The sequence below is a fragment of the Leptonotus elevatus genome, chromosome 6 (genome assembly GCF_054856555.1).
Source record: "Leptonotus elevatus isolate MCC_2025b chromosome 6, RoL_Lele_1.0, whole genome shotgun sequence".
In the NCBI taxonomy this organism is placed as follows: domain Eukaryota; kingdom Metazoa; phylum Chordata; class Actinopteri; order Syngnathiformes; family Syngnathidae; genus Leptonotus; species Leptonotus elevatus.
The window spans coordinates 8,878,716-8,900,717 of NC_141244.1; the positions used below are offsets into that span (position 1 = coordinate 8,878,716).

Consider the following 22,002-nt stretch of genomic DNA (forward strand, 5'->3'; position numbering starts at 1 on the left):
GGGCGAGATCGCTTTTCCCCGTCAACCTTTTCCCATCCTGCTTAAGTGCTGCTCTCATTTGCCCTGTTGCTGCTGAGTACGATAATAAATAACCTTCCCCGTGCAGCCATCTCCTTTTCCATTTTGGCAGCCTTGCATCTGTTTAGGAAACTCTGTTGTCTCATCTCATCTCCGATGCCGTTTCTTCGCCAGTGTACATCTCGTTGCCCTTCGTTTGTTATGAAACTGTAGCTTATTTCCCCTTTTCCCATCTCTCACTGACCCTCCTGTTTGAATCAACTGCTAATTGACAGCCAGTCATAACAACTCACCTTTCCCGTGCAGTCCCTGCACCAAAACCGTCCGACTTCTCAAAGCATAACTGTGGTACTCTTAAATTGCCCCCCTTGGAAACTCAATCTATTTGAGATCAGTAGCAGCTGAATTTGCTGTCCCTTCAATCGTTTGTGGCGAAATTGGCGTCAAAACTCCAGATTAAATCATGAAGGTTGTAATTCTGCGAGAGCAGACAGCATCTTTTAATGGGAAGCAACGGGCCCCCACGGTCAACTGCGACATCGGGTGTCAAGTCAGGTGAAAGAAATGAGAAATGCCCTCTTGATGCATATACCTGGATGTACACACAAACCTGATTTGTCACCATGGTCAACATGATGAAAAGTAAGCAGCCCTTTTTTTGCAGTTTTTCTGAGTCATTCCAATTCTACTATAAGATGGCATGTAGTATTAATTTCGTTCATGAAAACTAAACAAAAATATTTTTGCCAACAGACATTTTTCACTGGACGAAAACTAGACTAGATTAAAACCCTCGTTAATAAACTGGGACTAAATCTTCTTCTTTTTTTTGACTAATGAAGACGAGGCGAAAATTTACTTCACTTAATAAAAACTAGATAACAATCTATGGACATTATAGTTCATAAACAAAAATGAGACGAAAATGATCATTTTGTGAAATTCTGGTAATCTGTCACCGTGACACTGTCATGTGACACATAGTGACACACCCCCTTTCAAATTTGCAACTAATGAGTGCAACATCGATAGATAGCCTTTATTGTCATTATACAAACAGATGTACAACAAAATTTAAGTGTCTCCTTTTCGTGCAGCCTATATGTAAAATAGGGGATTAAAAAACAAACATTACATTCCTTAAAATAAAAATCGAATTCTATAAACAAATAAAAACACTAACAAAAATCTATATAGTTACAACAATAGTGTTAATCCAACCGCTAACTAATGCTGGCTAATTTACTAGCTCGTAGCATGGAGCCATAGTAGCACTTGTTGATATATTGTAATTGTGTATCAAGTTGTTTTTCATCAAACAGATGAGAGAAAATTTTATGTGAAATTGTTTTAGACCCAAAATGTTCAATAATACCGTCTGACAAAAAAAAAAATACAGGGTTGAAATGATAGTCCTGACTAAAACTAGACTAAAACGTTGACCGTTTTTGTTGACTAAACCTAGATGAATAAAATTGTTTTCTTGGACTAAAATAAATATTAAAATGCTCGATTTATAGTCAACTAAATAAAAACGGGATGAGGTTGACTAACTATGACAAAAACTAACAAGCATGATTGAAACTAGACTAAAACATGAACATGTCTGATAAAATTAACACTGCTGTCATGTAATATTTGTTTTTAGCTGATGCCTGCTTGGCCATTTGAATACGTGCTTGTTTTTAGTGTTTACCCTTACCTTAGAAACAACTCAAATGCAGCCCAGTGATTCTGAAAGTTAGTCTTTTTTCGAACAATGTCTAACAGTTCAGCCAGAATGTCATGAAATCAGAATATATATTTGTTTCTATTCTACTAATCTTTGTGGCGCTTCTATTCTATCCCCCATAGTAAAACATCCCACTATTGTTGTTGAAGTGACAGTGGGGGTCTTACGTAATTGTCCTTTGCGAACTTAACAGAGCACATCTGAGCAGTTTTCTCCCTTACGCCTGGGAACATATCCAGACAGCAGTGAATAAGTTAATACTTTTTTCTTTCTTCTGCTTCTTCACCCCTGGACTTAAACGGCATTCTTGGACTTACATTTCATTACATTCAGATCACTTTTTGTAATGTTAGCAGTAGGTAGGCCTATTGATTTGTAGACACACTCTTGTTTGTGTCTTGATCAGTCATGACCACTCATTTTTGCTACCGTGAACCACACTGGCCCACTCAAAACAGCCCTACCCTGCCTCATGTCGCTGCTGTTTTCCCTGCTGAGGCAGACAATGCTATTTGCAGCACTTCCAGGAATTTCAGAAGAGCCCTTCACGTACTAATGAAAAGCATCTCTTCTGTTTTTGAAGTCTTTCAAGCCTTTGCTTTTGTGAATTGAAGACAATGCATGTTGTATCTTTTATTGTTTGTTTGTCGAAAAGTCGATGCCAAAGCTAATCATGTTAAGTTAAAAGCATTACTAAATCTTCAATGACTTCTCTTAAGAGCCAATGTTGTAACCTAAGAATGTGTCTTTTCTGTGTTTCATTGCCACTCTGTTTTTGCCCCTAAATAAACTGAAATGAGAGAATAATTACATGCAGTCAGTATGCCTTAAAACTATACTTTTTGTTTTCCCATTCCCCAACAGATGTTGACAACTTATTTTCCTCCCTGTAACCCGCCCATACACTCAATGAGTCTACCTCATTCAGGAAGGGGTATGCATAAACACTGCAGCCCGAATATTAGATTAGCCAATTAACCCCGCCCATTTTTCCACACTAATAGTGACAGTGACAACTAGTAAGAGACAGTTGTTCTTGACTTCCTTCTCTTAGCAAGAAAGCAGAAGTCCTGAGAAGGAGGACACAGTAAGTTATAAAGATACAGCTGTATAGGTCACCCATGACCTAAAGAGGATAATCAGTATATCATCATCATCCATCTTAAATAGCTGCAAGTGGTTCCTTTCTTGAGTGAGAAAATAAGCAGAAAAGGATGACTCTTTGCTTTGAAGTGAAATCATTGCGTCCAAGCGCCATTGAAGACGTAAAATAAGCATGTTGACTTCATATTGAGCTGAATTGCAATCTTTCCTCACAATCCAATGTGTTCACGCTTCTATTTGTAGATATGCATTGCCAACAGGAAAGAAAGCTTTGTATGAGCTGGGACTGTGCATTTGTAGTGTGCTTTCTTGTAAATTTACTTATTTTAGTTTATCCATCTATTAGCCAAACAACTTATCCTAGTTGTAGCTATTTATTGTACTACTTACAGGTCTACTATTTTAGGTGACGTTGGAGGATGCATGTCATTTATTTTGACATCTGGGGATGTTGGAGCTACATATTTGATATATCGTAAATACTTTTAATTAGGGGTGTCAGGCGATTAAAATGGTTTATCGTATTTAGTTGCATGACTTCAATAGTTAACTCACGATTAATCTTAAATTTGATATCTGTTCTAAATGTACAATAAAATTGTTCATACTCTTGTTAAACGCGGGGGGAAATGTTAAACTAATAGAAATATGGCTGCGTCTTTTTGTCATTGATACAGTAATTTCATAATAATTCATATATTTGAGTTAAAATTAAAAAGATGCACTGTACTGTAGAAAATATTGATTTGTGTTGTGGTCATTTTTCTGCCACTAGATGGCATAAATGCATTTGTAAGACGTTGGTGACAGCTCAATGCATGTTTCTTTTCCCATCAAGAGCTATTTAATCTTTAACATGAAGTAAATTTTGCATATTTTTACAATTATAAAATACAACTTGACCCCACAAATATATGCATTGTTATTACATTTATTAGTGCTAAATTTTGACGTGGACGTGTCTGCTGCGTTGCGACTGGAATTTCCCCAGCAGTCTACAGGCTCTCCAAGTAAGGGGCTTTCATTGATCACTCATTAAAAAAATTAGTTGCGTTAAAGGACCTTTAAATGAACTCAAATTTAACGCACTAATTTTGACACCCCTACTTTTATTATATTATATATCAGTGATATTAGTTCAATGGAGTTCTCCCACTAGCTTTAGCTTGATAACTTCATCTCCCAAATATATGTTTATATTTGTATAGCTGCTCTATCTTCTTATACAGAAATAGAAATATGTTGGTGATAAGGAATGGAATGGAGTGGAATATCTTTATTGTCACTGCACATGCGCAAGTACAGAACAACAAAATTGCACTTAGCAGGCTTGACCTATCCAAGAAACAACAACAATGACCAACAGACGGAGGCAGGACAGAAAGGCCTGTCGGTACTCGCTAAAAAGCTCCCCGAGATTTTAGATTAGAAATGAGAACATGAGAAAGGCCCCTCCGTGAGTCATCACATTATCGTGGTGGAGGGGTTTGCGTGTCCCAATGAGCCTAGGAGCTATGTTGTCCGGGGCTTCATGCCCCCGGTAGGGCCACCCATGGCAAACGGGTCCTAGGTGAGGGACCAGACAAAGCATGGCTCAAATTACCCCAATGATGAACACAAACTTTGGATCTTCGTTTCCCTTCCCCGGACACGGGTCACCGGGGCCCCCCTCTGGAGCTAGGCCTGGAGGTGGGGCTCGAAGGCGAACGTCTGGTGGCCGGGCCTATACCCTTGGGGCCCGGCCGGGCACAGCCCGAAAAGGCAACGTGGGTCCCCCTTCCCATGGGCTCACCACCGGTAGAAGGGGTCGGGTGCGCAGTGAGTTGGGTGGCAGCCAAAGGCGGGGGCCTTGGCGGTCCGACCCCCGGCTACTGAAGCTAGCTCTGGGTACATGGAATGTCACCTCTCTGACAAGGAAGGAGCCCGAGCTGGTGTGCGAAGCTGAGAAGTTCCGACTAGATATAGTCTGACTCACCTCCACACATGACTTGGGTTCTGGTACCAATCCTCTCGAGAGGGGCTGGACCCTCTTCCACTCTGGAGTTGCCCACGGTGAGAGGCGCAGAGCAGGTGTGGGCATACTCATTGCCCCCCGGCTAGGCGCCTGTACGTTGGGGTTTACCCCGGTGAATGAGAGGATAGCCTCCCTCCGCCTTCGGGTGGGGGGACGGGTCCTGACTGTTGTTTGTGCTTATGCACCGAACAGCAGCTCGGAGTACCCACCCTTTCTGGAGTCCTTGGAGGGTGTGCTGGAGAGCGCTCCCCCTGGGGACTCCCTCATTCTGCTGGGGGACTTCAACACTCACGTGGGTAATGACAGTGATTGGGAGGAACGGCCCCCCCGATCAAAACCAGAGCGGTGTTTTGTTATTGGACTTCTGTGCTCGCCACGGACTGACCATAACGAACACCATGTTCAAGCACAAGGGTGTCCATATATGCACTTGGCACCAGGATACCCTAGGCCGCAGTTCGATGATCGACTTTGTAGTCGTGTCATCGGATTTGCGGCCGTATGTGTTGGACACTCAGGTTAAGAGATCATCACCTGGTGGTGTGTGGCGGGGTAAGATGCTGGTCCGACCAGGCAGACCCAAACGTATTGTGATGGTCTGCTGGGAACATCTGGCAGAATCCCCTGTCAGAAAGAGTTTCAACACCCACCTCCGGCAGAACTTCCCCCTTGTCCCGGGGGAGGCGGGGGACATTGAGTCCGAGTGGACCATGTTCCGCGCTTCCATTGTTGAGGCGGCCGATCGGAGCTGTGGCTGTAAGGTGGTTGGTGCCTGTCGTGGCGGCAATCCTCGAACCCTTGATCAAGGGATGCCGTCAAGCTGAAGAAGGAGTCCTATTGGGCCTTTTTGGCCTGTGGGACTCCGGAGGCTGCTGACAGGTACCTGCTGGTCAAGCAGAATGCGGCTTCGGCGGTCGCTGAGGCAAAAACTCGGACATGGGAGGAGTTCGGTGAGGCCATGGAAAACGACTTCCGGACGGCTTCGAGGAAATTCTGGTCCACCATCCGGCGTCTCAGGAGAGGAAAGCAGTGCGCCAATAACACTGTGTATAGTGGAGATGGGGTGCTGTTGACCTCGACTCGAGACGTCGTGAATCGGTGGGGTATACTTCGAAGACCTCCTCAATTCCACCGACACACCTTCCTTTGAGGAAGCAGGGTCTGGGGACTCTGAGGTGGGCTCCCCTATCTCTGGGGTCAAAGTCACTGAGGTGGTTGGAAAGCTTCTCGGTGGCAGGGCCTCGGGGGTGGATGAGATCCGCCCGGAGTTCCTAAAGGCTCTGGATGTTGTGGGGCTGTTGTGGTTGACACGTCTCTAATAACATCGCGTGGACATCAGGGACAGTGCCTCTGGATTGGCAGACCGGGGTGGTGGTTCCCCTTTTTAAGAAGGGGTGACCGGAGGGTGTGTTCCAACTTTAGAGGGATCACACTCCTCATCATCGTCGGGAAGTCGAATCTCGGATTCAGGAGGAGCAGTGTGGTTTTCGTCCCAGCCGTGGAACAGTGGACCAGCTCTACTCCCTCAGCAGGGTCCTCGAGGGTGCATGGGAGTTCGACCCAACCAGTCCACATGTGCTTTGTGGACTTGGAGAAGTTGTTTGGCCGTGTCCCTCGGGGAGTCCTGTGGGGGGTGCTTGGGGAATATGGGGTACCGAGCCCCCTGATACGGGCTATTCGGTCCCTGTACAACCGATGTCAGAGTTTGGTCCGCATTGCCGGCAGTAAGTCGAATTTGTTTCCTGTGAGGGTTGGACTCCGCCAAGGTTGCCCTTTGTCACCGATTCTGTTCATAACTTTTATGGACAGAAATTCTAGGCGTAGCCGAAGCGTTAAGGGGATCCGGTTTGGCTGCCTCAACATTGCATCTCTGCTTTTTGCAGATGATGTGGTGCTGTTGGCTTCTTCAAGCCGTGATCTCCAGCTCTCACTGGAGCGGTTCGCAGCCGAGTGTGAAGCGGTTGGGATGAGGATCAGCACCTCCAAATCCGAGACCATGGTCCTCAGTCGGAAAAGGGTGGAGTGCCCTTTCCGGGTCGGGGATGATATCTTGCCCCAAGTGGAGGAGTTCAAGTATCTTGGGGTCTTGTTCACGAGTGAGGGTAGGTTAGAGCGGGAGATCGACAGGCGGATCGGTGCAGCGTCTGCAGTGATGCTGAACCGAAAGGCAAAGCTCTCGATTTACCGGTCGACTTACGTTCCTGCCCTCACCTATGGTCACAAGTTTCCTCCGCAGGGTAGCCGGGCTCTCCCTTAGAGATAGGATGAGAAGCTCAGTCATCCGGGAGGGACTCAGCGTCGAGCCGCTACTCCTCGTTGAGAGGAACCAGTTGAGGTGGCTCGGGCATCTGGTTCGGATGCCTCCTGGACGCCTCCCTGGGGAGGTGTTCCGGGCATGTCCTACCGATGGGAGGCCCTGGGGACGACCCAGGACACGCTGGAGAGACTACGTCTCTCGGCTGACCTGGGAACGCCTTGGGATCCCATCGGAGTAGCTGCCTGAAGTGGCTGGGGAGAGGGAAGTCTGGGCTTCCCTGCTAAAGCTGCTGCCCCCGCGACCCGACCCCGGATAAGCGGGATTGAAGACTGAACGGAACGGAACATGAGAAAGGGGGAGGGGGAAAAAACCCAGATGCTCAAGCCACGTTCCCAAAGGGGAGCACAGTACAAGCCTGGAAAAAATGAAGTGCCATGTAGCACATACAGACATTACAGCAAATCAAGGACTATTCTGAAACAGCTTGTTCATGGAATGACAAAGTCGAGATTCTAATATAATGATGCTGAAAAACTATTTTCCCACTGAAGAATAGTGAAGTTACAGAATTATAACCTAGCATCCTTCACATAATTACATTCATCCTGCATGTTACTGTGTCTTATATAGATTTATTCCTAAATGTCTGGTTGTCATATTTGATTTGTTGATCTGAATTAGGTTTATATTGGTAGATCTGTTGGAGATGCTGAAGCAATAAATTTCCTGTCGTGCTGTAAGGCCATGTCCGTCCGAGTTATTACATCATTCTTGAGTGCTCAGGATGAAGAGTAGGGCATGTTAGGTTTGGAATTTTGAGAGTCGCACTCAGTCAACCTACTTGAGGCTGCTAAATGTCATTACTCTGGATGTACTAACAGAAATCTGGGGTCTATTTGTGGCAGCATATTTGTAAGTAAACTAATGCTGCACAAAGGCACAGGAGAGGGCCGTTTTTTAAAATTTCAACAATTATAAAACCAAGGCTTTGGCTGCCATGTGTCCCAGAAGCATTTTTTTCCCCCCAAGTAGCTTATTGTCGTTCTCCATTTGGACCGCATTAACTCTCGCTTTTGCCAATTATTCTTTTCATCATCCACCCTTTATAATACTCTATCTTTGTGTTTGAGCCAGGGCTTTCCCAAACCTTAAGGCTTTTGTCAACTGATCAAAATCATTGTTGATTTTCCTCCCTGTGATTCTTATTTTTTGTACGGAAGTAAATACTGTGTCTACCAGACATCCCAGATTTTGATTCATGTGTTCACTGACAAATAAATAAATAAAAAGCTTAGTTTTGAAGATTGCGTGCTCATTTTTCTTGAGCACAATATAACCGCCTTATCAAACTCTGTCTTCCAACTCTTGGCTTCTCTTCCTCTTGAAAAGTGTTCCATCTGACCGAGTGCTTTAGGAATGTCCAGATGCATAAATTGTGCTGTCATTAAGATGTTTCTTTTCCTTAAGTATGTCACGTGCCGTTTTCCCCTGCCCTCGCGTTATTATTACTCCAATCCTTCCTGAACAGATGAGATGCTGGTAGCCTGGGAAACGTGAATCTTTCTTTAATGTGCGATATTGTCCCTCATTCCCCTCAAAGTACAAGATGTGCCGTGAAACCCCAAGGAGTAAAACCACCCACCAGCATTACAGAGCGCAGGGAGCTTGTTAAACTGGCCCCTCTTGGCGCCCTGAGCTTTGGAGTATGCCATGTTTAAAGTACAGTTGACAGTCGCGCCGAAGCACTCAGCATCCATTTCCAAGCGGCAAGGTCGTGACCTTCTATTGCTACTTTGTTGTGGTTCACTTTAAGTGCATTGCAGGTTGCCTTTGTTAGTGAAACAACGTTGAATGTATTAAATGGCCGCCTTTGATGCCTTTCTTTGCCTCATGGCAGCCGTTAATGCATAAAGAGGGAGGTGACTTCACATTATAAATGTCTTCCACCCACTGTTTTCCACAAGAAAATGAAAGGTTGAATTGAAGTTTTTTTGGCATTTTGCAAAGTATTATTGTTATTATTTTTTGATTAAGGTGGGACCTTTCTGAGTGTTTTTTGCCTTGGGCACAAAAGAACAGAGAGGCCTGCTATCGGCTTTATGGTTCTGGTAAACAATAGTGAGTAGCACATCAGGGGGTGAACTTGTAAGCGCTGATGTTGTCAAGATACAGAAGTTAATTCCCATGCAGACGTCCTGCAAGTAAGTAGCTTAATTGTATTGTGCCGTCACAAAGATTTAGTAATATGACTTCCTAGGATTTTATTGGAAATTCTACTGTAGAACACGAGAAACTGCTGCCAAACATTGATTCAGCAATAAATATTGAAACGTAGCTCAACATTCTATGACGACCACTATTCACTCTTACTTGCATGTTATTGATGTGTTATTATAGTGACTTTTATTTGCTTAAGAAATAAAGTAATTGAAAAGGAATGCAATATTTATGTAGTGATGTTGAGTAAAACTATTATTTTTAGGGATGTTTGATACCCTTTTTTATTCAGACCAATACCAGTATGAGTACTCAACTCTTGAGTAGTCACATTAATACTTTTTGATACCTAAAAAATAAATAAAAAAACTGACAGATTTTAAAAATGAGCCCTCAATTCTCATTGGTGATACATTTGATGCCCCTCCCTACACACAATAGGTGAATTCCACGAAGTAGAGATTGACTTTTGATAATTATATTTTTTTAATGTTTTGCTTTAATTATTATCATTTTATTATGGAGGTGTGGGGATATACAGTATATACGCCTCTATTAAGCCATTCTGAACCCCCTGACACATCTCCCACTCATCTAAACACTTGTTACACATAATAAATGTAACTTTTAAAATGCAAAATGTAGGATAAATATCAAACTGCTGATCAAAGACTGTGTTCATAAATTGTGAGTGGATTCACGCTCAGAACCCGTCTGCACATGAAGACAATAGCGACAAATTGTCAACTTAACAACTATGTCAGGTTTTTATTTTTAATCTTCAAATAGCATACCTAACCCGCAACCAGATTGCAAATGTCACAAATGAAAATCCACGATAACCAAACTGCGAGGTAGCTATAGGGAACACTATATATCCCAATATAGCATTTTTCATTAAAATGTTCTGTTCTTGTAATTTCTAGTTCCTGATTATAAAATGGCCTCAAGAGGTATTAGACATTGTCTTGAGTACTGATAGCTTTATATAAGGTGGGGTATCGGCCCGATGCGATATCTGGTATCGGTGCTTGAGCATTAACCTGGCAATAGCCAGACTGATAATTGTGATTCACTCAATGGAGTTCTCTACAATATCAATCTGGGACTGCTCCACGGTGATTTGCTCGGGAAAGGCGGGGGACATTGTGTTCAATACTTCAAGCTGATTGGACGATGCGGAATCTTGTACACGTTGACCAATCACAGCAACGGATCAAAATGTCTTCGGTCTCGTCTTAGGAAAAAAAACAAAAAGCACGAACATATTTACTAGATAAAAATGCACAAAGCACCGCTGTTCAACATTCAACAAGGAAACGGTGAGTAATTATGCAAGAACAGAATTAATTGCGGCGTCCATTCGTCCATGTTAGATTAGTTTGTTTCTCACGGTGTCGGCGCTTCCGGGTTTCTTCACAGCTACCCCCAAACACAATGTCGCTCTGTGATTGGTGGTTCGGATCGGTGGAAATCAACGGGCTCGGTACAAGATGTATTCTCGGGAGTTTGTGAACTCACAAATATCGCGAGAATTCAGCTTGCAAAGCAAGGTTACTTGCGCATCCCTAAACAATTATGTGACCGACTGAATTTGTAGCTCTCTCTGTTGTTATTACGGGCTGTTATGGTTTCCATTGTAAAGACCGTTGACATTTGATAATTCCCTTTTTGGAGAAAATACCATATGTATCAGCTATTACAAGACTTTTTTGTCTTTTTTCCTTACATGCACTTTATTGTTTGGTGCTTGTCTGCCTATTTAAATAAATCATTTAACCAATGAATCAACTCTCTTCCAATAAAAAGAAGTTGAACTTCACAGAGGATGGATGTATGGCTTCTAAATAGACCCATGTGAAACAACATTCACCTACAGTGTGTCACTTATTCTAAATTTACTATATTCTTTTGAGACCATATGGACTTTCCTGCAAGTGAGAACCTCCAGATTTTCTTATTCCGTGATCTCTCAACCTGAATCCCAACCTACTTTTGATTCATCTGGAAACACTCAAGTGCATATGTGCTATTGCGATGTAAAACGTATGTTGTCATATTGGAGCAGCAAGCCAACACTGTAAACGGGTGGCATTTGGATGATGTGACATTTGCTTCCGCTTATTAGCCTTATTCTAGCCAAGCTGTTGTGAGTTACACTGACAGAAATTGGGGTCACACAGATGCGCACTGATATGATTGGCACCTGGGAGACTCATGGTTTCACACTTTGGGGATTATCCTCCATTTTCCAGGACGTTATGCCTAGAGACTGTGAGAAGCATGACATCATGATTGGCCAATGGAGGTTGTGGCTTGCGTGTGTGTGTCATCGCGCATTCACGATCACGATCAACATCCCAGGTCCAGAGAAAGATTACACTGGGATGTGGAAACTGTGTTTCAGTGCAGCTATTATATAATGTAATCGAAAGTAATGGTTGGAAAGGGGGATTTCAGCTGGGAGCAGGCATGTAGCTGCAGTGCATGTTTGGATTTGAAATTTATTGCCTTCTGTCAGTGAATAAATTGGCGTAACGTTAAAGTCTACAGACTTGAGAGCCATACGTTGTTAATACCTGCTCCCCTTGTCTGTGAGTAATCATAAAGGTGTATAACCAAGTCCAGAAATGCTGGGGGAAATCCAGCTGTCTGCTTGTCTTTTTTTTTTTAAGTGGAATTTATATTAAATCCCGGTTTTGTGAATGTGCTAATTGCACACGCTTTGAATCAAGCAGTTCAAACAACTTTATTTTCTCATTGTTTCTTTCTCGTCTGCCCGCAATTGTGTTCTTCATCATGCCATATTCCACTTGTAAGCATATCTAAATTTAGATCAAGAATTTGCTTAGGGGGCACTCGTTTGTGGTGTGGTTATAGAGACGATTGGGTATTTGCCATAATTGTAAATGCATGTGTATAGCCTAAGCTCATGAAGAGAGACGGGGGGAGTAAAAAGGGGTATTTGGCTTTATTTTCTGGCTCGGGCTCCTTCCCAGCTGCTGCGCAACTTATTTGTCCCTTCATTAAGGGACATTCACGCTGCGCCGATACATTTTTCAAACACCTCTTGTCCTCCACAAAAGTGTCACCTGTTTACCACCACATTCTTGGAAATCAGCTCAGACTCCACCCACCTCATTTTTGGGGGGAAATTCTTACTTTTCTACAGGAATAGAAGCGCTCACATCCTGTTCACAATCAGCCACGGAAAAAAAGAAGGATCTGGCAGGGTCTATCCTGTGAAAGCCGGGCCTAAAAGAACAGTACAGGCAGGCGTGCCGCGGCGTTTTATATGGCTCTTGTTCTTAGCCTTTGATGACACTGTTTAGTTTAGGAAATATCTAATAAGTCAAGTATTCTGTCTAATGTGCTGCCAGTGGGTTTACTATTTGCTCAGAGGTCTTGAAACACTATCTCTGCCACGGCAATAATATACATTTAAAATTCCCATGGAGTGGTTGGGAGGGAGGGAGGGATGCAAGGGGGGCAGCTGCGCGTACATGCTGTAATAGCAACCATGTGCATGTTGATCTGATGAGGGTACAATTGGAAGGTGTGGGGCATCATAGTAGAAATTATGCACGCCTTTATAATTAATCTGTTTTTGTTTGGGTTTTTTGCTCGCAATGCTCATTCCGCCCTAAATTTAAGTACTGTCGTTTTTGTTCTCTGCGAGCCATGTTTTATACATTTAACATATATTGTTTGAATCCCTGCACTGTAGTCTCAAAACGTATCTTCTGGCCATGAAATGTTTTTTTTTATAGCCACAATGGTTGGAACTCTACATCTGGAGCCAAGCATACAATTTGGGCTGCTTTATGCGTGATACCACAGCCACTGCAAAAAACAATTGGATTTTACTAGAGTGAAGCCCTTCTTTAAAGATATCTTCAATATTTCAAAATTGCCAAATTATGTTTCAAACCACAAAAAAAGGTCCCACAGCATGCCTTTAATGTTTTTGTGGCTATACGATGCTCCCTTTCATTGGTCAATTGGTCCATGGTTTCAATCAAGTCAGCTATTTGGTTTATGTCTTGCTCTAAAGGATCAGAACACAAAAGCTCTCTGCAAAGAAGCAAATGCTCTCATGTTTATTTAAAACTCATTGTTGTCACTTTACTTTATGCCTATCAAGGCATTTTTGCTTTTGAATATTTTCTACACGTTGTTCGTGTGCATCATTGTCATTGTTATTTTTTGTTATCTAAATGCTTATTTTGTGTTAGTTTAGTTGTCTACAGAGGATAACGTAACCAAAAACATTTCACACATGATTATATTTGCACATAAATAACCACACTATTGTTCTTATCTATTGTTATTTGACTCATTCACTCCCAGCCATTTTCACTGAAGCAACCCCCTTCGCTCCCAGCTGTTTTACTAAATTTTGACTGATTTTGCAAGTTCCACAGAATATTGTGTTCTATTGCTATAAAACATGGAACCTACCAAAAGAAAGATTAGAGCCTCTTCTTTCAACAGAAAAAAAAAGTATATTTCTATCTGTTTCGGTTTTGCAGCAATTAGCATTAGAATATATCAAAGTGTCATCGTTATTCACAAACCTGTTTAAAACACTAGGGGAAAAGAGCTTGTTGCAACATGGTCCTGGTTGATCTGTTATACTGTGCTGCCATCTGCTGATCGGTTTTTGTAATAACTACCATTGCTCTAAGCCACCTCTTCATGTCAGTAGCTGCATCAAAGCCTTCTGTATGCTCTTGCATAAAAAAAAAACATATAAATATGTTTTTGGGACCATGGCAATATTTAAAATAGAACATTTATACATTTTTGGAAGCAAACGTGTTAATCAGGCATTGACCTTTTGGTGTTTCCATTGGTTGCATTTCAATAGAAGTAACTTGAGAATAAAATGTAGCCTTTCTTTGTGCTTGTATGCAGATGCGTAAACATGAGCAGAAGCAGAGCAGTCGAGGATCCTTGACAGGCATGGACTCTTCTTCTCGTCACAGTGGGAACGGGCAGGACAGCGGCTTCGGCAGCGACAGCGCTCGCATCCGAATTGTCCAGATTGAGCAGCAGAGTGGGACCAGTCACCACTGCATAGCCAGGCCCTCCCACAAGTCCACCATTACCAAAAACCTCAACTTTATTCCTTTCGACATCTTTCTTACTGCTAGTAGGCTGTCTGTCATGGCCTATGAGTGTTCTAATCCCACACAAGCCCAAACTTCATTAGACAGCACACAGGATAGGAAGGAGCCAATTGAAAAGGTAAACACAACAAGTGTGACTTGGAAGCTCCCATTGGAGTCAGTAGTGGTCATAATCGGTCTGAGTGTGTGTGCATGAGACCCTTTGTGCCTGTGTTAAACAAGTACATTTCTGTTACGTAAGCAAGTAAACAAGGTTCAGGGCTGACCAATCACGGCTTTCCTGTTTTCTAAGCTGAGCCATGAATTAGGCGTTATCTTCACCTGAGCAACTGTGATGTAATTTTCAGTCGACGGCAAATGACAAAATGGCCGCCCTCTGAGATGGATAAAAACTGGTGGATTTTGCTGCTTAACTCATATTCCACGAATGCAATATTAATCAGAATGCCATGTTAAGAACAAGTGGGGGTGTATACAACATATTATTGTAAAGGAAATTTTTGGGATGACATCCCATTAAAATGGCTAAGACTTTGAATTTTGCACAGGTAATTATGTATGGGCCTGTAAGAATAGCCACTTTGTTTTCATTATGTTTTGTTAAAGGGTTACTTGACTAATTGAGCCATTTCCAACAGTAAAAAGTTAGTATATTGTCCAGAATGAATTTGATAACATAATTTTTTTTGTATACATTTAATACCTTTAAAAACTAATTTTTCCACTTGCTGTCGACTGAAGATGACATCACCTGTGCTGAGGAAGTAGGTAACGACCAATCATGGCTCACCTGTTTTCTGGGTTTGGTCAGCAAACTGAGCCATGATTGGTCGAGCACAGGTGATGGCATCTTCAGTGGACAGCAAGTGAAAAAAAATAGTTTTTAAAGGTATTAAATGTATTAAAAAAAATTATGTTATCAAATTCATTTTTAAAGGTATTAATTCAACATGAAAAATAATGAAGTTATCAAATTAATTCTAGACAAAATATTAATTTTTTACAGCTGAAAATGTCTCAATGAGTCAAGTCAAAAAATGATTTACAACAATATGTTCTATGCGCCCCCACTACTCTAAAAATGGCATTTTGATTATTATTGTATTTGTGGAATATGAAGTAAGCAGCAAAATCCTCCCGTTTTTCATCCATCTCAGGGGGCGGCCATTTTGCCACTTTCTGTCGACTGAAAAATGGCATCACAGTTGCTCAGGGCTCAGGTAACACCCAATCATGGCTCACCTTTTTTCTGAGTTCGCTCATGTGACTTTGGCAAGCTAAGCCGTGATTGGTTGTTACCTGAGCCTTGAGCGACTGTGATGTCATTTTCAGTCGACAGCAAGTGGCAAAATGGCCACCACCTGAGATTGGTAGAAACAGGTGGATTTTGCTGTTTAGGTAATATTCCACAAATGCAATATTCATCAGTAGGTATTGTTTAGACTAGTGGAGTTGCATAGAACAATTTATTTGAAAACAATTTTTGACTTGCATTCCCCTTTAACTTACGAAATGCAAATTAACGTAGCGATTCGTTGACACCAGGTCGGAAAGAGTGCTCTCAACCAGCCCGAAATTCAGCCTGAGGCTCCTCCAGCATCGACCTCGGCATCTCCAGACCCCGCTGCCCAGGTTACTCTGACAGACCTGACTGCCGAAGACATCCTCAACAGCAACGTCTCCCCTATGCCGAGAGGCAGTCTGCTCTCGCTGAACTCCGTGTCAACCCCCAGCCGCTCCTCAGCACGCCAAGCGCTGGGGGTGACCATTGTAAGGCAGCCCGGAAGAAGAGGGCCTGCTGACCAGGTGCTGGAACCGCTGCTCTACCTGCAGGTCATTCAACCTTCCGCTCTTCTCAGCTGCCACCACCGCAAGCAGAGAATGGAGTTCTCTGTGTTTGATGTGGCCTTAAGAGGAGTGGCTTCGGACTACAAGTGCCTAGGTATGAGAGAGGCAAACAAGCCAGTCCACTTTATTTCTATAGCACATTTAATAAACAAGCGTTTCCAAAGTGCTGCACATCCACACACTATCGTACATATAAAATCTAGTAAAAACTATACAAATTAAAAACAGCTAATAAAATACAAAAATACAATAAGTAAAACAAAAAAATAAATACATTAAAAAATACTCAATAATAATAATAAAAATTCAAAAAACACGAAAAGACCACACAATTCACGCTGAACTAAAAGCCAAGGAATAAAAGTGGGCCTTAAAACGAGATTTTAAATATTCCCCTGCAGTTCGAACGTGGAAAGGCAATGGTTGCAATATCGTACATGGCTTATCATAATGGCACATAGCACATTTTATAAACAAGTGTTTCCAAAGCGCTGCACAATGAGATCCAAACACCATACACATGAAATCTAGTAAAGCCAACTATAAAAATAAAAAACAGTCAATAAAATACTAAAATACAATAAGTAAAATACAATTTTATTAATTTTAAAAATGTATACATTAAAAAATTAATTATAAAAAAATAAAATAAACACGAAATGACCCCAAAGACCACACAATTCACACTGAACTAATAGCCAAGGAATAAAAGTGGGTTTTAAGACGAGACTTAAAACATTCTCCTTGTGGGAGCAATTCGAAGGTGGAAAGTCAATGGTTGCAATATTGTGCATGGCTTATCATAATGGATTTTGCCTCTGAAATCATTTCATATTTTCTTCTTTTGATGTCATTCTATTCAGACCAAGGGAAGACATTGCCAGAGACTCTGGACTACAATGTGTGCTGGCTCCAGACAGCAGCGGGTGAGGTGGACAGTGAGACTGGCATCCCTCCACCTCTGCTGTGCCTTCAGATTAAAGACTTCCTCAACGGACCCGGTAGGAAAAATTCACTTTTGTTCACAGATGAAACTTAGGCTGAAGATGATTGTTCCACATGTTTTCAAACCATTTGTTTCACATGTAACATGTTAAAGCTCTTTGGGATTTCCTTGAGTGTGTGTGTCCTGTGGATTTGCTTTTCACAGGGCTTGGTTGTCTATTTTTAGACTGATATTATATCCATATGAAGTGAAATATTTTGACCCATGGGTTCGTCTTACATTTAAACCAAATTGATCTGCAATAAACAAGTGTGTGAGTGGGCTTTTGAGTGGATGAGTAAGTGGAACTTCCTCATCCCTTTGAGGATTTCATGAATCCATGAACAGTGTGCGTAGGCGCAGGAAATCCTTCACAGTTTAGCTCCCTGATCCCAGTAGGCCGGCCGGACTGTAGTTGTTATTGATGATGGCTCGAGGAAGAATTTTGCCCCCTCAGCCACACACATCCCTTCCTGCTGTCCACGGAAAGCCCTCATCGTATCTGTCCACTAAGGATCAATCAGCACAACACAATACTGCACTGTACGTCGCAGCAAATACACAACGCAGCCACACACAAATTTCCATCTACCCATCTGCTTCTTTCAGAGGACACCAGAAGCAACAACAACATAAAGAGTGAGCTTTTGCATATGGTGCATTGTCAGCATTTAAACTTGGAGTTCCAACATCTTTTGTCTTTGTATTATTTATACATAATGTGTAGGGATGGATGAGTACCAATACCAGGTATCAGTATTGGGCCGATACCAGGCCCGATTTCAGGGTATCTGTACTCGCGACGGCGGCTGATACTGGTGGCTGTTTTACAATCAGGAACTATAAATTAGAAATTAGAAGTATAGAAAATTGACATATATTTCATGCAATTAGAAATTTTGTTGGTACTTGGTATCTGTATCAGTGATTACTCAAGAATTGAGTACTCAAAGTGGTATCAAACATCGCTAATGCCGTTTCATATTGTATATATACTAGAGCTGTCAAACGATTACATTTTTAATCATATCATCTTAGAATTTTGATTAATCACAATTAATCGCTTAATAAAAAAGGCTTTTTATCAACATTTTTTCCTGCCAAATTTGAAGAGCGCCGGTTGTGTTATTAATTATTTTTTACATTTAATGTTATGAGGACGTCTTCAATGTTTTTTGATCCACTGCACACTCTCATCCTCCTCTTTTTCTAATCAGTTAATTACTTGCATAATTTAAAATGGGGAAAAAATGATCCCAATATTTTGACATGAACAAATACTCTAAATGTGATACGCAAACATTTATTAAATGCTTTACTTTAATGCTTGTATTTATGTTTATTTATGTTTATTGCTAAAACACAACCCGTGCTACCCTAAACGTAGCCATCCGCTGTCACGCTAGAGGATAATATATAATTTTTTGTGATTAATTAATCCGTTAACGCTTTAACTTTGACAGCACTAATATATACATCACTAAACATGTAAATACATAATCTAATGGAATTGTACTTCTGAGTCTCCTACTGGGCAGGCTATGTTGCAAATCGTCTGGATTCCTGTGTAATCTGTTGATCTCACAAATCCAACACGTTTACAACCTAATGTGATTTGGACAGCCAAGGTGGAGGAGACTAGAAATATAAATCTGGTGAAGCTGGAGAGCCAAAAAGCAGGTCAAGATGAGATGGAAACAATTTTCCTAAAGCTGTGCTTGTTAAGTTAAAGTTAAAGGCTTGCCCCGTCCAAGGTGGCCTCAGCAAATCACTTGCATGATTTCATTGACACTTAATTTTTGTATATATATAATCTAATGGTAATCCATTAAATTATGACAAAGCAAGACAGCAGCACAAAATGTGTACATGCACGCTAATATCACTTGATGAATTAGTAGTGTACAGTATTAACAGCAGGCCATTAGAGTGCCTTTGTTTTCAGTCATTTTGTCTATATTATGACTACACGCTTAATCATGCACATTTGTCCATCCCACACACACACACACACACACAAATGACACAGACATGATCCAGGCTCAGTGTGAGGTTGCCTCTGCCACCCCCACACAGCCCGGGGTCAGCGTATGTTGGAAATATCTGGAATTGACCACACATGCTACTGGTTTCCCTTCACCCACGGCACCTTCACAGACCGTACTCATGCAAGGAAGTCAAGGAATTGCAACTCGAAATATCGATGAGTTTGATTTCAGAACCATTTGCGTCTCAGCATTCATGTTCAGAAAGTGCCTGCACACAGTCAGATATATATACCGTTTATTAGTTAATGATTTTTTACCTATGGACAAAAAATCTTGGTACATTTCAGTGGAAGATTTTGTCTTTATTGGACTGTACTTATACTTTTACAATGTATTACGGCCAACAGATAACGCATAAGTATTGTGTATCTGATATCCTTGGCTGACCTCTTTAATGGCTTTTCAGTACATAACAAATCGTTCTATGTCGAGTGTTTGTTGCATGCAGGGAGAAACCCCCAGAAACAAACAAGAACTGAAAGAGGCCGCAGTTAAGGCCTGGAAAATGAAGTCAAATGGTTGGCAGGCTTGATGCAGTTATTGCATCAACAAATATAAAATTTTACTCACTTGAAGTTAATTTATTAATAATGTCTGTTCATTTGAAAAGTGGGTGGTTTCAAAAAAGGTGCTTTGTCCTGAGTCGTCTTGATGTTAATACCCTGAAATAAAAGCTGTAATTCCTAAATTTTACCTCATATCCATAATCATATTTGATCTGACCCCCAAACCACAAAGGCTAGACTTTGCTGTTCCAATCATTTTGGATTGGATTGGATATAATTTATTTAAATGAGATGTCATACAGCCATGTGGCTACTTTATGCCGTTTGTTTAAAGCAACTTCAGCAGCCTTTATTCCATATGACCAATCTCAACGTCTTGCCTAATGTTCAACTGGAATGTGTCCCAGCGGTCATCACTCTCTACAATTAACATAACTTATCCAGTTACATACAAACTGTGGATTTTCAACGACCGGACCTCGAGGTTCGTCAACAATTATTAAAAAGTAGGTCAGTCTTCTTTTTTCCTCTAATCAGTGATGGAGTGGCACACTCCTCAGCTGCTATCTTTTCTTCCTTGTGTCATCTTCCCTAAACAGTTCCAGTCTCGTAGCAGGTCAGTCGGCAAGTCCAAAGATGTAACTGCTACCACTTGGAAACGGGAGATCAGCCTTCTCTCCAATGAGAGGCAGGAGGTGATAGATTAGCTAGAACAAATTGGAACCATTACTCTCTTATGTCCCTGGTTCCCGTCAAAGTACGGCTTCTAAGAAATGCTGTCAGTTACTGTATACAAGCTTGTGCGCCTCGGAACCATCTAGCACCCTTCTAATTCGATTCAGATGGCATCTGAGGCATGTATCATGGGCCTTATACGTATGTATGAGGCTCTTTTTGTGACTTTGGGATTCTACAGATACCTTTCAACCATTTATGGTCACCCAAGCACAGGCTTGCACAAACATCCTCTTCACATACAGGCCGCGTGTAATTGGCCACATCGCCACCTGTGTCTGACACAGCTGCTCGGCTGTCAAAAGTCAAGCAGAAAACGTCAGCATGAAACTCAAAGGAGGGCAGAGATGAAAACAAACCTTGTGGTTGTTGCGCACACACGCAGCAGGTTCAAAGGGTCAACAATGTCACGCTTGACCTTGCCAAAAATGCAGGGTAACCTGCTTAATAAGCAGATTTTGTTCAAGAAGCGCTGCTGTTGTGCAGAAATGTAGATGTGTATGCACCTTTGTCAGACCATGTTTTCACAGTTTCTGTAGTGTTAATCAAAGCTGACACCAGAGAAGGCCTGTGTATGATTTTCCCCCAGCCTGTTCATATTAAAAAAATTGGAACAACTAACGGTAATTTTTGACCTACAGAACTGATGCCCGCTCCTCTGTTAGGTAGTGCCATGAATTTCATGACTGGTGAGGCGCTGACTCCTCTGGAATTGGATATAAAAAATGTCATTCTAAATAGAAAATTACGTATTTACATTTTGACCTTAACTCATTCACTCCCAGCCATTTTCACTGAAGCAACCCCCTTCGCTCCCAACTGTTTTACTGGATTTTGACTGATTTTGCAAGGCCCACAGAATATTGTGTTCTATTGCTATAAAAACATGGATCCTACAAAATCTGTTTCCGTTTTGCAGCAATTAGCATTAGAATATAGCTAAGTTGTATCAATATTCACAAATCTGTTTAGAACTATGGGTAAATTAGCTTTTTTTTCAACATGGCCCTGGTTGATCTCTTTCACTCTGCTTCCACCTGCTGGCCGTTTTGGTAATTACTACATTTTCTTCACCCGTTCTCTGCAGTTCAGAGGCTGCATAAAAGCCTTCGTATGCTCTAGCATGACAAAACATAAACGTATAAATACGTCTTTGGGACACTTAAAACATTTGAAATATATTATGTCGTTGGACCAGCACAGTGTGACCATAAGGCTCAGGATGGAACATAAGATAGACGCACAAAGTCAGCAAGACGGCCTTTTAATATTTTATAACTCCATAGCAGTGCTGCAGTAAGTGGCATGATTTTATTTTTGATTTTATTTTATTCTGCAATGATTCAGAGGTTTGATGCACACCCTCGTCATATTTATGAATGAAATATGATGTCGGCGTAGCTCAG

The 22,002-nt window shown here is 41.7% G+C and overlaps 1 protein-coding gene across 3 annotated transcripts in view; it reads left to right on the top strand.

The window, feature by feature from the left end:
* The window catches only part of vps13b (vacuolar protein sorting 13 homolog B), a 337,674-nt gene that overhangs the window by 220,723 nt on the left and 94,949 nt on the right, over positions 1–22,002 (top strand). For all 3 annotated transcript variants that reach the window (XM_086077615.1, XM_086077616.1, XM_086077614.1), the window contains exons 35-37: positions 14,260–14,592; positions 16,020–16,416; positions 17,186–17,323. In XM_086077615.1, coding sequence (XP_085933741.1) covers positions 14,260–14,592; positions 16,020–16,416; positions 17,186–17,323 — 868 coding nt within the window. The remainder of the gene's footprint in view (positions 1–14,259; positions 14,593–16,019; positions 16,417–17,185; positions 17,324–22,002) is intronic.